A 13,792-nucleotide genomic window follows, 5' to 3' on the forward strand; every position below is an offset into this window, starting at 1 on the left:
TATTGAACAAGGAGTTCAAAGGAGTTAAGACAAAGAGCAGGACAAGGAGAAAATACATTTGAAAATTGCATCATTCAGAGCATGAACTAGAGGCTGAACAGAATTGCTTCAGTTTGGTGATGAGATTGATGTGTTACTTGGGTTTTTTAGATAGTTATGGAGGTGGATAATATTTCCTAGGCAATCTTAGTGACTACATGGGATTTGGTGGTATTAACTAAACTTGGAAGTTTTATTCTGGCTTGCTGAGGCAGTGGGGCTTAGGAGACCATATTTTATGCCTTTATGTTCTCTCCTCTCAACCCAAGAAATGTTGAATATTTTGGCCAGCTTCAGTCAAAATTGAGAGGAGTGGAACTCCTCTTTCTACTAATTGAATTCCTTAGTTTTTTTAAGTGTTCTCTTAAATGGTTTCTTAAAATGTTGTCTAGATAGAAAAGACAGGCTCAAATTAGTCCCAGAGGGAAAGGCAGTCTGAACTCAAGCACTGTTCATTGTGTGTGGCAGTAACAAGCCAGCCATCAGTGGTGCCTCCTCTGACAAGTCAGCAGGCAGCTCTGTTCCCTCTGCTCTTGTTGGGTAGGTTATCATACAGAAATAAGGGAGGAGGGCTCCTCAGGCAGGTATAGTTTAGGGAACAAAGGCCATTATCTGTAGGGTATCAGGTAAATTTATTCCAGTGCTTACACTACAGTGTGCTTTTCAGTACTGCTGTCTGTCAGCCATCCCCACTGAGATCAATGGGAGTTGTATTGTGGACTGAAAGGATAACAGCATAAAGAATGGGAATGTACAATCTTGAAAAGCCTCTGTGTCCAGAGAAAGATCCCTGAGTGCCAGTACTAACAGCTCCTTACAGGTTTCCAGAAAGAAATCCTTGTGCTGTTCCCAACAAGGTCATGGAGAGGGTCTGTAAGAACAAATTAAAGTTTTCTTTATGTCTTTGTCTGGATGCTGCAACTAGTTGAGAAAACACTTAACAGCAGTATTTTAGCAGAACTTTTTCAAACTGTTGATTTTACCAGTGATTTTGTGCTAATTACACAATGCCAGCAAGTGAAAGATTAAAGTGAAACATCCAAAATAGTCTGAATCTTTTGGTTTACACAACTGTATATGGGGCTTTGCATTGCTGGCTGCCTTGCAAGGAACAAGTAGATACATGGCCAAAAGTTTTTTTATTGCTCAAAGTTTTGAACTGTCCACAAGGACTGAGAAATATGGTTTTATTTTGAAAACAAAACAAAATTGGTGGCATTTTCATGTCCATTTGCTTGAGCCTAATGGGCTTGATGCTTTCTGTGCACATTGTGGGTACTTACACAACTTGGCAGCACAGGAACTTTGTTCATGAATTTGTGTTTGACAGTCTTGCTCTGCACAGCTGAAATGACACCAGCTCTGCTGGGCTGAAATAAGGAGCACACAAAGCAGGCTTTGGTAGCTTGCTATAGAGATTCGTGTTTGTTCAGTCCATTTACTCCAGTTAAAGCAGTGTATTAGGAGGGTTTGCCTCCACACAGATAATATGGGTCAATCATAATTCCATCAGAGTAAATAAAAGGTTTAGGCAGAATGAAAAGATATTTGTAACAAAAAAGTTTTCTCTTTTCAAATTAACATTTACCATTTGCTAATGTAAAGAGAGAAAGTGCATGGTGTAGCATGCTTGGAAGAGTGGAACATTTTCTAAGGTCTGGTGAGAGACCGTGGTTTGGAGCTTTTGAGAGGTAAATCAGCCTCTCTGAAGCCTCATGCTGCTACTGGTACATGAATTACCTGAGCTAACAGAAAATAAATGACCAAACCCACTGCCCCAAGGCCTGCAGTGCAAGGGACAGCCTTTCCTCTCATCTGACACTGTGAAGAAATGGACAGGCATGTTATCATCCCCCACTCCAGGGAGAAAGGCTTTTACCATTGCTGTTCTGAGAGATACCAAGAATTCCACTTTGTGCCAGGATACTCCAAGGATCCAGGCTTATATAATGATGCTTGCTGTTTTTCTGTAAGATCAGTTCCCAGCTTTCCTTAGAGGTATTTCCAGAGCTCAAGTGGATGAATACTGACAGCTTCTGCTTTGTATCCTCAAAAGGATGAAGGAGAAGACAATACTGAAAATAGTACTTAACTCTGTGCTGTTGACCTCCTACCCAACTGTGCCACATCCACATTCACAGAACCATAACCTCCCTGACTTGCATTGAGAACTAAGGAACGCATTGTTACTGACCCAAATTCATCCCATTGAGTTTCTTTGCAGCGGCATTTGACCCCCAAACTGTCCTTTTAAGCACTATATCTTTACTTGGAAAGGAAAAAATCAGAGTTTGATCATGGAGAAATAGTTTGGGGTTTGGCTTGTTTTATTTAGTTGTAGGAAAGGACAAAGGAGAATGCTCAGGAAAACAGAATAATGTCGAGGGACTTCTGATATTCTGAACAAAGAAAAAGCAGCACTTAGATATACACAGTCCTCAGTGCAAAGGGAGGGCTAACGAGGGATCAAGAGTGCTAGATGTCTCATGTGCTTTCTTCTTTTCTAATGTTCTGGGTGGCTGTGTGATCTGATGGCTGTCAGACACTCCGTGGTCTGACAAGGCTTTACTTCTCTTTAGAAATGTGTTTTGTTTTATAATTTATGCCTGTGACCAGTTAGGAGGAAAATGCTGTTCTCCGAACTCGGACACATCAATGCAGATAGAGAAAGAGGAGCACTTTGATAGAATTGGAGTGCTACAGGCAGCACTGGGTTTATTTTCCAATGGAGAGCCTTCATTTGAACATGCAGTAGGTGCCCCTGGTGATTCCTGTGCAAGGACTTCAAAAGAGCCTGATCTTGAGCTTATGGAAAAATCTCAGAGTAATGCCAAGCTGATAAAAAGACATATCTTTGTATATCTTCTGACAGGGAAAAAGGAGGGGAGAAAAAAGAAAAAAAATAAACCCCTAACCCAAATTCCTCAAAAGCAAGGCTCTGCAAGATGAGCCTGTGCTTTCAAAAGACTTATCCCAAACCATCTTACCATAAAGAGATTTATAAGATGTAAGTATATATAGGCAGTAAGAGAAATTGTAGTATCTAGCTATGTACAGACAATGGAATTTACTGTTAAATGTCCCTCCTTTTGTTCACTGAAGGAGTGAGGAAGAGGAGGCAATTTCAGAGCAGTCAGCCCCTGGCTGACTGCAGCTGTTGGTGTCCATTCTCCAGACTGTGCTGGGCAGTGCTGGCTGTGTGGGGACAGAGCAGGAGTTTCAGCCCCTTGTGCCCTCTTGCTCCTCTCTGGCCCTGCTGTCTCCCCTGTGTGGACATGACCAATCCCATGGCTCTGATTTAGCTAAACCTCTCTGGATTCCTCACTGGAATTCCTCTACCAGCTCTTTTAGTCATGCTTTCAGAAGAAAATCTAGTATTGGTAAGACTTTATCAAAGGTTTTACAGTGCCTGATGCTTTGCTTAACAGTCCTGGAGAACCTGAATGCTGGAGAATTTCCAGTGATCTGTTTGTTGTTAGAAAAGGAGGGAGGAAATCCATTTGAGGTATTACCGCTGAGAAGCAGATTATACGGTTTTGATGCAAAAGGATTTGAAAAATTCATCACTATCGAGAAGGTGGAGTCAAAACATAGACAAGATAATTTCTTAAAACTTTCTAGGGTTTTATCAAACATATTTAGGACTGTGATTTTATTAATGTTCAGATGGATGAGTCCATATCTTGAAAAGTACCCTAGCATCCTAAAAATGGATAATGAGCTGTCCTTTCTTCCTCCAAGGATCAAAAAACAAACAACTCAAACCAACCAACTTAAAAAAAAATAACAACAAAAATCCAAATACAAACAAAAAAACCACCCACCACCAACAACAACAACAATGCAAAAGCACCCAAACCTTGTTATAGGCAGAGAGGAACATGGTTTGGTCTGGGTTTAGCCCTTCTTTGGCAAATTCTTTTGCATGTGAGGCAAAAAGAAAAAGCTTCTGGCTTATGGTCTGAAAGCACTGGAATAACACGTGAAGAAAAAATGACAAAGAATGTAGACACTTTCCACAGCTTTCAGAGTTGCCCATGACCATACAGCATTAGGGCACCTGTATACAGCTGCATGTGACCTTCAATATCCACTGAATGTGACCCCAGACAAAGAGAAAGATAAATTACTTACCTAATCAGAAAATCATCTGAATGCTCTGAAAAACCTTGATAGTGAGACTCTATTTAATTCACCGGGAACTTTCTGTGGATTTTTATGCAGTTAAATTTTTACCCTTAGTGTATAAGGCATTTGCAAGCATCAATTGGGTGAGCTGTGTTGTAACTGCAGGACTCTATGCCTGAGAGGTGAGAAAACTCAGCAGCGGTGGGGCAAGCAAGAAGGGACAAGCCTCCCCTCCTGGGGACTTGTGTGTCTTCCTCTGCCATACTCAGTACTTGTCATTCTTAGGGAGAAACTACTGGTGCCAGTCTAGCAAATCATGAATGGCTGAATATAAGGTACCTCTAAAACACATACTTTGGCTGAGGAGAGCAGCTCAGGGTGCTCCAGCTTGTCCCCAACCCCATTTACATTCAGGAGTGTGTCTGCTTCTCTGAGCCTCTGCATACACCCAACCCTTCTAGGTGTAGCAAAGATAAGGAAGCTCTAGCTCAATAAGGAAACGAGTATGGCAATTAACAACTTTCTGCAGGTGTAGCAATCATTCAAATCCGCTTTCATATCTGTTGGAATTCCTCTCTCTGAGTTCTCACAGATGCAAACAAAACAGCAATTTGGAACCAAATTACGTGTAACAGGGATCAGCCCTCTCTTGATCCTCTTCCCTATTCTCCAGAGAACCTCCTTAACCTGAAAATTATATGAGTTAATTATGAAATTATATTCAACAAGAGCTCAAGTGCATTCAGCACAAATTGAGAAGAAACACAAACTGTTTGTGGTGTCCTTCAGCAGGTCCGTGCAGGCGGATTCCTGTCCTTCTGTGTGTGAGCGGTCTCATTACTGGGGTGAAAAGCCAAGGAGAGGCAGGAGCACAGGGACACAAGCCATGTTTCTGTGGGTCCAGCACTCCAGTGGGAAACGCCTGAGGGAACTGTTCATGGCTTCAGGGAGGGATGTCTCCGAGGCACAAAGCAAAAATGTTTTCAAGACCCCAGGATGCAGACAGCACCTTTCAGCTTCTCAGTATTCTGCTCCCAGCAACACACATTATTAAGCTGAGGTGAAAATTTGGTAGTCAGAGCCACAGAGAGAATGTTCATGCAGGAGAGAAATACAGGAAGAGATGAGAGAGAATCTGATGGTGATATTGCACGAGTTGGTAAAAAATTGCACTTTTGTGGTGTGGAAGAGGTGGGCTTGCAACTGTGTGAAGAAATGGTTGCCATCTGTGGCTAGCAGTGGAGAATTGCCTTCCCTGCTCTGAAATGGATGCTTTGTCCACCTTGATATTCTGCAGCAGAGTTTCCTGTTTGACCTAACCTTTAAAGCAGCTCTTTTTGGCCAAAAGCTGGATGGCTTTGTGTGCTTTTATGTTCAGGTATTCCAGAAGACAGGCTCTGGTAACTTTTTGCTTGTTTCACTTGAGTTTTTATTTGTTTTAAGTTTAATTTGTAATGCAGTGGCACTGCTGATAATAGGAATATATGTGCCCACTAATTAGTAGCTTAGACTGTTAAAATATGGAACTAACATGGACTCAGGAGAACAGCCTTGGGAGCAAGTTCCCAGATCCTCTGGCAAGAAGTAGTTGTACTAGAGGTTTTTAAAGTCTGTGAAGGTACCTTGAGCTGTCAAGGCCACGGCTGGTGAGCCCTCCTGGGAGTAGAACCAGGTTTGGGTTTTGGACTCAATCCCTACTTATTTATTGTCTATCTAGTAGTCATTAAAGCCAGCAAGGAGGATGGAAGCTGCAAACCTCAAAGCACCTTGATGTCATCCCTGGAAAAAATGTCTACAGGTTAGTGCTTGCAAACAAGCCCAACACATGCAGATGGTCTGTGCTGTCTGTGGTAATTGGGGGCAGTAGAAATGCTGAGCATTTTCCTGTGGTATAAGATTAGTCTTGGCTGTAATATCTCTCTAAGGAGCTGCTCTAATTAATGCAAAATACTCTACTTACTACTTAATTAATACTGAAGCCCTACAAAATAGTGCAAAACCGAGAGCCTTTATTTAGTAATACCTGCAGTTGTGCTGTGAGTTAGCCTGTCGGACTCGTTGGTGTGGCCATGTTAGGGATATGTAAGGGAGGAGGTGCCAAGGCCCACCTTGGATGCCAAGGTGCTCTGCCCTGCTCTGGCTGCCTCACTGCTGAGGGCCCCAGCAGACGGAGGATGGCAGATAAAAACCTTCACATATAAAAGCTGCAGAAGAAAAGGGAGGGTCACCTGGTCCTGATACAGCAGTTGGCACCCCCTGGTCCACACCTGTGAAAAGAGTGGCCGTGTCTCTGCTATCCATTGCTTGCTCCCAGTGGCACAGATGGACACGGCTGTACTGCCATGCCCTGTGATGTGCAGCACGGGCACAGTGCCCAGCCTTGCCTGTGGGCACAGCCAGGGCAAGGCCAGTGCTGGATAAAGGGGAGGATCTCCCCGCGCTCTCCCGGCTGCAGCCCTGGCCCCGCGCAGCGCGGCAGCCCTGGTGTGCCCCAAATGTGGCACTCCTGGTGTGCCCTGAGTGTGGCACTCCTGGTGTGCCCTGAGTGTGGCAGCCCCGGTGTGCCCTGAGTGTGGCAGCCCCGGTGTGCCCCAAGTGTGGCAGCCCCGGTGTGCGCAGAGCCCCGAGCCCTGGAGAGCAGCCGGGCAGGAACACTCTGCCCAGGCATTTTGAGAAGGGGCTGTGATCCTTAGGGAAAAGGGCGGCTCTTCCCTCTTTTCTCTTTGCAAATATAAACATCACCTTCCAAACTGTACCGCTGGAAAAATCTGGAATTTTTTTTTTCCTGGTTGTTGTTGTTGTATTGTATTTTTTTCCAAGCAAGGGTGCCAGCGCAACTTGCCCTGTAGTGCAAAGGGACCCAGAAAGAGAGAAGAAGATAAAATGAATTTAAATTCCAAAGGGGTTTCAGTGCTGGTTTCCTAGTCCCCGAGTCAGCAATGTGTTTGTGAAAATTCAGCCTTTTTGTCTCTCAGAAAAAAAGGCTAAATCTACATCGGTGGCCCAGTCTAGGTTTGCTATTCTTTGCATTTTCTATTCAAGTGAATGAGAGTGAATGAAGTGGCCTGGGACCCTTTATTTGATCTACTCAATTGCATAAAGTGACAGAATTCTAATATATTTGTTTAATGCTCTTCAATGGGGCTTTCACTTTCTAGCTTGCAAATGAAGCCTCGATCTGCAAAGTTTTGTCCTTTTTTTCTTCTACCTTTTTTTTTTTTCCTGGCTGAGAGACCATATTTCATAACTTGGGCTACGGTTTGAAGTGATTTCAAGAGGAGTTTTAGACTCGAAAAGTGGGAAATAAAGAAACAGATGTGAAGTTATTGTAAATTCTTATAGTGGGCTCTGGGGCTATTGTAAACCCACTGCAGGCGGTCCAAAGCCTCTCTTTTTCATGCTGTAATTGAAACATATTAATTAGATAATTTGTTGTTAGTTTAAAAGAAACAAATACAGCCCCTCCAAGGCTTCACAGCTCGGTTTCTTTTTGTTAACAAAAACAAAACAAAAAAAACCACAACCAACCCACAAAGTGACATTTATATTAAGATTCCGAGATAATTCGGCGCTGAAGTTGATGAAGCTAAGTTTTTTCTCCCTTTCCCAAGGACCACTTTTGAAAAAAGTCTGGCTCATAAAACTCCTCTCAGGGGTCGCCGGGGAGTTCTTTTCTCCCTACCTGGCACAGACCGCCCTTCCCTGCAAGGCGCGGTTCGAGAGAAAATAAATATTCTGAGTGAGAAGGAGCTGGCTGTCTTCAATAGAGGATTCAGTCCTGTGGGGTGGTGTCTTGTCACATGTCGAGGAGAGAGAAAACAAAACAAAACAAGACCACAAAAAAAAGGGGAAAAAAAAAAAAGGGGAAAAAAAAAAAAACCGCCTCCGAGAAAGGATTCACATACCATGCGCTGACATGAAGCAAACCCCCGAGCCGCCAAGCCCGGCTGGCTTCTCGGGCTTACCTTGCACAGCCGGGCTCCAACCCATCCTCCGGAAGAAAAGAGCTTTTGCCTGAAATCAACAGTATCTTTGCATTAAGTACGCCTAGCTTATAATGTCTGTCTGGCAAATAAATTAAAAAAAAAAAAAAAAAAGAAGAATCCCCCCCGACCCCCCACGAAATGTCTAAACAGGACAGAGGGTTCGGCCCTCGCCCCCCACCACCCCCCATCCTCCCCTGCCCTCCGCGCTGTTGTCTGTTGCTGCTCTATTTCAGATCAGTGTTTATTGACATTGGACTTGAGCCATTAGGGAGATTTAACAAGTCAAAGCAGTAAATTCAAGCGACGCGCTGAGCTGCGTATTTGTTTGCAGTCAGCATCACAACATTTGGGGAAGCGGGCGGAGATGCGCGGAGGAGCGCGGCGGCTCCGCGGGCGGCACGCTGGGGCCGCGGAGGGAGAGGGCCGAGACCGGGGCTTCCCCGGGCTGGGGCAGATAAAGGGCAAAATGGCATTTTCATGTCCGGTGCCGAGACACACACTCGCACTATGCAGCGAGAAACCTATTGCACCTTTTGGAAGTATTTAGCTTTGGGGTATAATCGTTTCAGATCTTTATCTCCGACGTTACTGTATAGTTTAATAAGAATTTAAAAAAAAAAAGACTCTGAAAGTGCAGCTTCATCTTGTTAGTCGGGCTCGGATTTCATCTTTGAGGATTTGTTCTGACTGCTAGATCTTTAAAGAAAAAAAGGGAAGGAGGAAAAGCTTCCTCGTTGTCTAAAAATGTAGGTCATCGTTTGTTTAGGAAAAGTTTGTCGAGTTATGTGTCCATTGATCTGGTGATAAGTTTTGAATGCTTTCTTTAACTGATCGTGTTGATATAATCGTGGGTTAGACTTGATGAATGAGTTCAGTTGTCCCCCATCCGACAAGCTTTAGCAGCTTCATGCATTTTAATCAGCCCAATGATTCATGTATTTTCCACCTTTTTTCTGTGTGTGGGATCCGTTTTGGTTTTGGGTTTTTGTTGTTGTTTTGGTGGTTTTTTTTTTTTTTTAATGGTCACAACTGGATTAATTGCCCTCTACATTATTCTTAAAACTTTTTCAAGAATCTTGTGATATGTAGTAAGGAAATGGGGATGTCACTTACCGTGTTTATGGTCCAGAAATTCGGAGAGATCAGTCGAAGACAAACCTCTGTAACATCATTGCCGTAGAACTGGTGAATCCTGCCGCTTCATTAGAATACAATGTCGTTTTCTTGCTAGTTAGTGCTTCAGTTGTCTTGTAACTGTGCTCGCAGAATGCCTCATCTCCAAAGCATTTATTTACTCATTTCACTAGATGTCTTCTCTCATTTTCAACAGTTGCAGAATCCTTGTAAAATCCCTAGCAGATTTGGGGAATCCTACTAGAAAGTGTTCAGAATCCAGTTTTCATTGTAACTACTTTGTCTTACTTTTTAAAAGGGGCTGTGTATTGAATTACGGAATAACTGGTACAATTGTGTTACACTTTGCAAATTAGCGGTTTGGGAAAGTGTTGGTCAGTAAGGATGGAGAAATTCTAGCAGTGGTTGGACTAACTTGTGCTTGAGCAGGTTTAAACGCCAGGTAAAAGGCTGCAATAACTCACTTTAACGCAAAAAAGATTTTGCTATGCCACTTGTAAGAAAAAACACCACTGAAAAATATTCAGTATTCTCAGCCCCAAAAAAAGTATCTAATTCTTTGAAGATTTTATGTTTGCTCTGTGTTGCAGAAACTTACTAATTTTTACAATTTTTAGAGAAAATGCAGCTGGGAGGAAGTAGGTGATGAGTATACATACACACAGGCATGAATGTAATATGTTTATATTGGGTCTAAGTGTATAGGGCACAAATGCAGATGTGTGTGTATGCACAGATGTACAGATATATTGACATAAACCCCACAGAACATGTTCTCCCTTTGCTAAATCAGCGATAATGACAATTCTGTCTAAGAAGTTGTGCTGTATTAATAACTATATTTATACTAACCTTGCATGAAAAGGCTGTTTAGATTATCTAAATATTGGAATAACACCATTGCATCATCATGAACTAGTATTTTTACTTTTCTCGTGTAAATTCTTTAAAAAGACAAATAAGAAACTAAATCTGAATTTACATATTTTAATGAGAAAATATTATTTGGACGACTAGGTTCATAATTTAACGTAGACACTTTTTAACCTTTGTCTTAAAACACACATGCTGGGAACAAGAACACCAATATTTAAAATGCCATGCTTACTCTGTACAGGAAAAAAAATGTAAAAGAAATATCTTTACAGTTTCAATAGACACTAATGCTGTTTAGAGGGCGTGTTCTTTTTTTCTCTTAACTTAAGCAGTTCACAACAGAACAACAGTTCAGTTTCCAGCAAACTACCTAAAACTAGAAAGGAGTATATCAAACAAAAGTGCATTTTACAGATTTTATAATCATTCATATGCACAAACATTTACAGTTTCCCTAGCCCCCTCTGCAAAGCTCCAGCAGAAATAAGGATGACCTCCAGAGTTTGTACCTGCTATTGTATTACTTTTCCACAATTTATCAGTGACTTCAACAGCTTTTCTTTAAGCTGTGTCGGGTTATGTGCTTGGTAACAGGTTTATTTTTATTATAATTATGGTTGTTGTTTGGTTTTAAGCTATGAAGTAAATAGCCACAAAAATTTTAAAATAACAACAACAACCAAAAAAAAAACAACAACAAAGAAAACCTCAGTTCCCCAAACCTTCGGGTTAACCAGAAGTTAACAGATAAGTCAACTCCTCTTTCTCGTTCGCCTGAAAACTACAGTAAACATCCACATTACAACAGGTACTGCAAAAGGGACCTCATCTGATTTACAGTACAGATGCAAGTTCAGTATTTACATTAACACAGGCGCTTTGTAAACATTATAGGGGTGGCGTGAGCGGCCCGGCGCGGTTCCGGCCCGCTCCGCGCCGCCCCCGCCGCTCCCTCACCTGCGGGCCGCGGCCCCGCTCTGCTCGGGCCGCCTCGGGCCCGGGACCGCCTCGGGACCGCGGCCCTCCCCCCGGAACGCTGCCCTTGGCGGCGCCACGGGACACGCACCCACACAAAGGACACCGAGCGCTTCCCGGCGTTTCCAAGATCCAAGCCTTTGCTGCTTGGAGGCTAGAAACGTCGCTGCCCTCATGCAGTGACACAGCGGCCATCCTTGTTTGTGGTACTAAAGATCGGTCCTGTATAAAGCCCAGACAAAAGAAGGGAAAGAGGCATCGCCGAGCCAGGCTTGCCTGGTCGCCGACAAATCGAAGATGCCTGAAGTACTTTTGGAAAACTAGCAATGCAAGTGGCAGCTCGTACCGGGCGGGAGGGGGCGGGCCGGGCCGGTTCCTTTCGCCTCAGAAGAACGGAAAATTAAAGTTCAGAACCAGGGGAGAAACCGAGCCGTGAGGGAGGGCTCGCCTGAAGGGGCGAAGCGGAAAGGGAGCTCACGCGAACGGCAGAACTCAGCTGCCCGCGGGGAGCTGTCTCTGCTTTCGAGGAAAAGAGTAGAGAGGAGAGGGGAAAGAAGCGAAAGGAGGGAGAGAAGGGGAGGGAGGAGAGCTCCTAGGAAACTTTGGGAGAAAGGGGAAGGCAGCGTCCGTACAGGCGGCCCGGGTCAGTGCACAGCCACGGAGTGCAGGGCGGGCGCCGGGCTGGTGAGAGTCTCGCTGGGGGTGGCCGGGCTGCTTTGGCTGGTGGCCGTCTGCGAGGACGTGGGGCTGAGGGAGGGCGGCGAGTTCGAGAGGATGGTGGGGATAGGCGCGGGCAGGGCGGGCAGGGCTGGCACCGCGGCAGGGGTAGGCTTGATGGGGACGGGGATGGCCGGCAAAGTCTGCCCCCCATGGCAGAGCGGTTTGATGGGCACGCCGTAGGCGCCGTACTCGCTGCTGGCCATGGAGATGGGGGTGGCGGTGTCGATCATGCCGGAGCCGTACATGTGGGGCCAGCCCGTGCCAATGGAGCTGCCCACCGTAGTCAATTGATTGGGGAGGGGGTAGGCGGCCGGCATGGGCTGCATCGTGGAAAAGGCGAGGCCCCCGGGCATCTTGTACTCTCTGGCGATGATGTTCTCGATGGCGAAGGGGTGCTTGAAGCTGGAGGGCTGGGACACGCCGAGATTGTACGTGGACATCTGGGGCAGGTGGGTGCCGGTGGCCGCAAGGGCGCTGAGCCGCAGCTTCGCTTGCTGCTGCAGGTACTGCGCCGCGTCCGCCGGCTTGCTGGGGGCCAGGTGGTCCGACTTGACCACCTTGAAGCGCTTGCGGCGGCGCAGGAAGCTGCCGTTCTCGAACATGTCCCCGCAGCTGGGGTGCAGCGCCCAGAAGCTGCCCTTGCCCGGCTGGTCGGGGCGGCGCGGGATCTTAATGAAGCAGTCGTTGAAGGAGAGGTTGTGGCGGAGGGAGTTCTGCCAGCGCTGTGTGTTCTCCCGGTAGTAGGGGAAGCGGTCCATGATGAACTTGTAGATCTCACTCAGGGGCAGCATCTTCTCCGGGGAGCTCTGGATCGCCATGGCGGTCAGCGAGATGTAGGAGTAGGGAGGCTTCTGATCACTGTAAGTGTTTCTGCCCGGGCGAGGCATCTTCGCTAGGCGACCCGCGGAGATCTGCAGAAGGGCAGCGACAAGGGGAGGGGGCAGGGAGGAGGGGGTAGAGGGGTGAGTCCGAGAGGATTTGCACGGACACCCGGTCGGGTCAGCCGGTGGCTCTGGGGCCGGGCTGGAGAAAGAAGAGCACGGGGAAGGGGCACGGTGGATCTCAGCCCTCGATATGGGGGACGCGGGGCGTGTGGCGGGTGGAGTGGGGCGCAGATGAGGGCAGAAGAAAACAGCCCATAGCCCTGTGCCGCCGCAGGGGGAAAAGCGATGTGCTTCTCCAAGCTCTGGCCTCCCTCAGCCTGGCCTTCCCGCAGGAGCCCGCGTCCGTGAAGTTACTCTAGTGATAGCTCTGTGTTCTGGTCTCTGCGAGGATGAAGGGGACCCCATCCCCTCCCCTCGACTCCCACCCAACTCCATGCCAGCCCTTGCGTGTGCCCACCTTAAAGTTGCTGGAAGTTGACAGTCCGCATCCGGGACGCAGCTGGGAGTCGGGACTCTTTCCCACCTCTCTCCTCCGGCGTGTCTCTCGCTCCTTCCGCGGCCACGCTGCTCCGGTTTAGTCCTGAGGAGGCAGCGAGCTGGCTTGGTTTTGGGAATCCTCCTGTACACCCCTCCCTTCGCCTCCGCGGGCTGAATCAGCTTCTTTTACACCACCGGCAGCTGCACTGTAGCAGAGGCTTCTTTGCTTCTCTGCAGCAGCGATGAGCTAACTAGTTGCCTCCATGTCCTTCCTCTAACCATCTGATAGTTTTATGTGGTGACATGAGCAGAAAAGACCCCTGTAGAGGCGCTTCATTAATGTGCCACTTCTTTGCTATCATATGACAATCGCCTTGGGAGCAGGGGGAGGGGAGCAGGGAGGAGGGGGCTGGAGAGAAAGGCATAATCTGGTTTCATTTACACCTATTTACATGGACACCTTGGGCCAATGGGAATCATTTCCATTTGAAGACAAGGCGAGGGGTGAAAAGGCTCCGCCAGCGGAATTGCAGTGCGATGGTACCCGGTGGTTGGGGGTGGGGGGAAGGTATG

The 13,792-nt window shown here is 46.3% G+C and overlaps 1 protein-coding gene across 1 annotated transcript; it reads right to left on the bottom strand.

The window, feature by feature from the left end:
• Positions 1 to 10,117: 10,117 nt before the first annotated feature.
• Positions 10,118 to 13,478, bottom strand: FOXB1 (forkhead box B1). The gene is made up of 2 exons (XM_030281631.4): positions 13,200 to 13,478; positions 10,118 to 12,769 (listed from the first exon to the last, which is right to left on the bottom strand). The coding sequence occupies exon 2, from the start codon at positions 12,743 to 12,745 to the stop codon at positions 11,783 to 11,785; it is 963 nt and encodes a 320-aa protein (XP_030137491.1). The 5' UTR covers positions 12,746 to 12,769; positions 13,200 to 13,478; the 3' UTR covers positions 10,118 to 11,782.
• Positions 13,479 to 13,792: the final 314 nt, after the last annotated feature.

This window comes from Taeniopygia guttata, chromosome 10, assembly GCF_048771995.1.
Source record: "Taeniopygia guttata chromosome 10, bTaeGut7.mat, whole genome shotgun sequence".
In the NCBI taxonomy this organism is placed as follows: Eukaryota; Metazoa; Chordata; class Aves; order Passeriformes; family Estrildidae; genus Taeniopygia; species Taeniopygia guttata.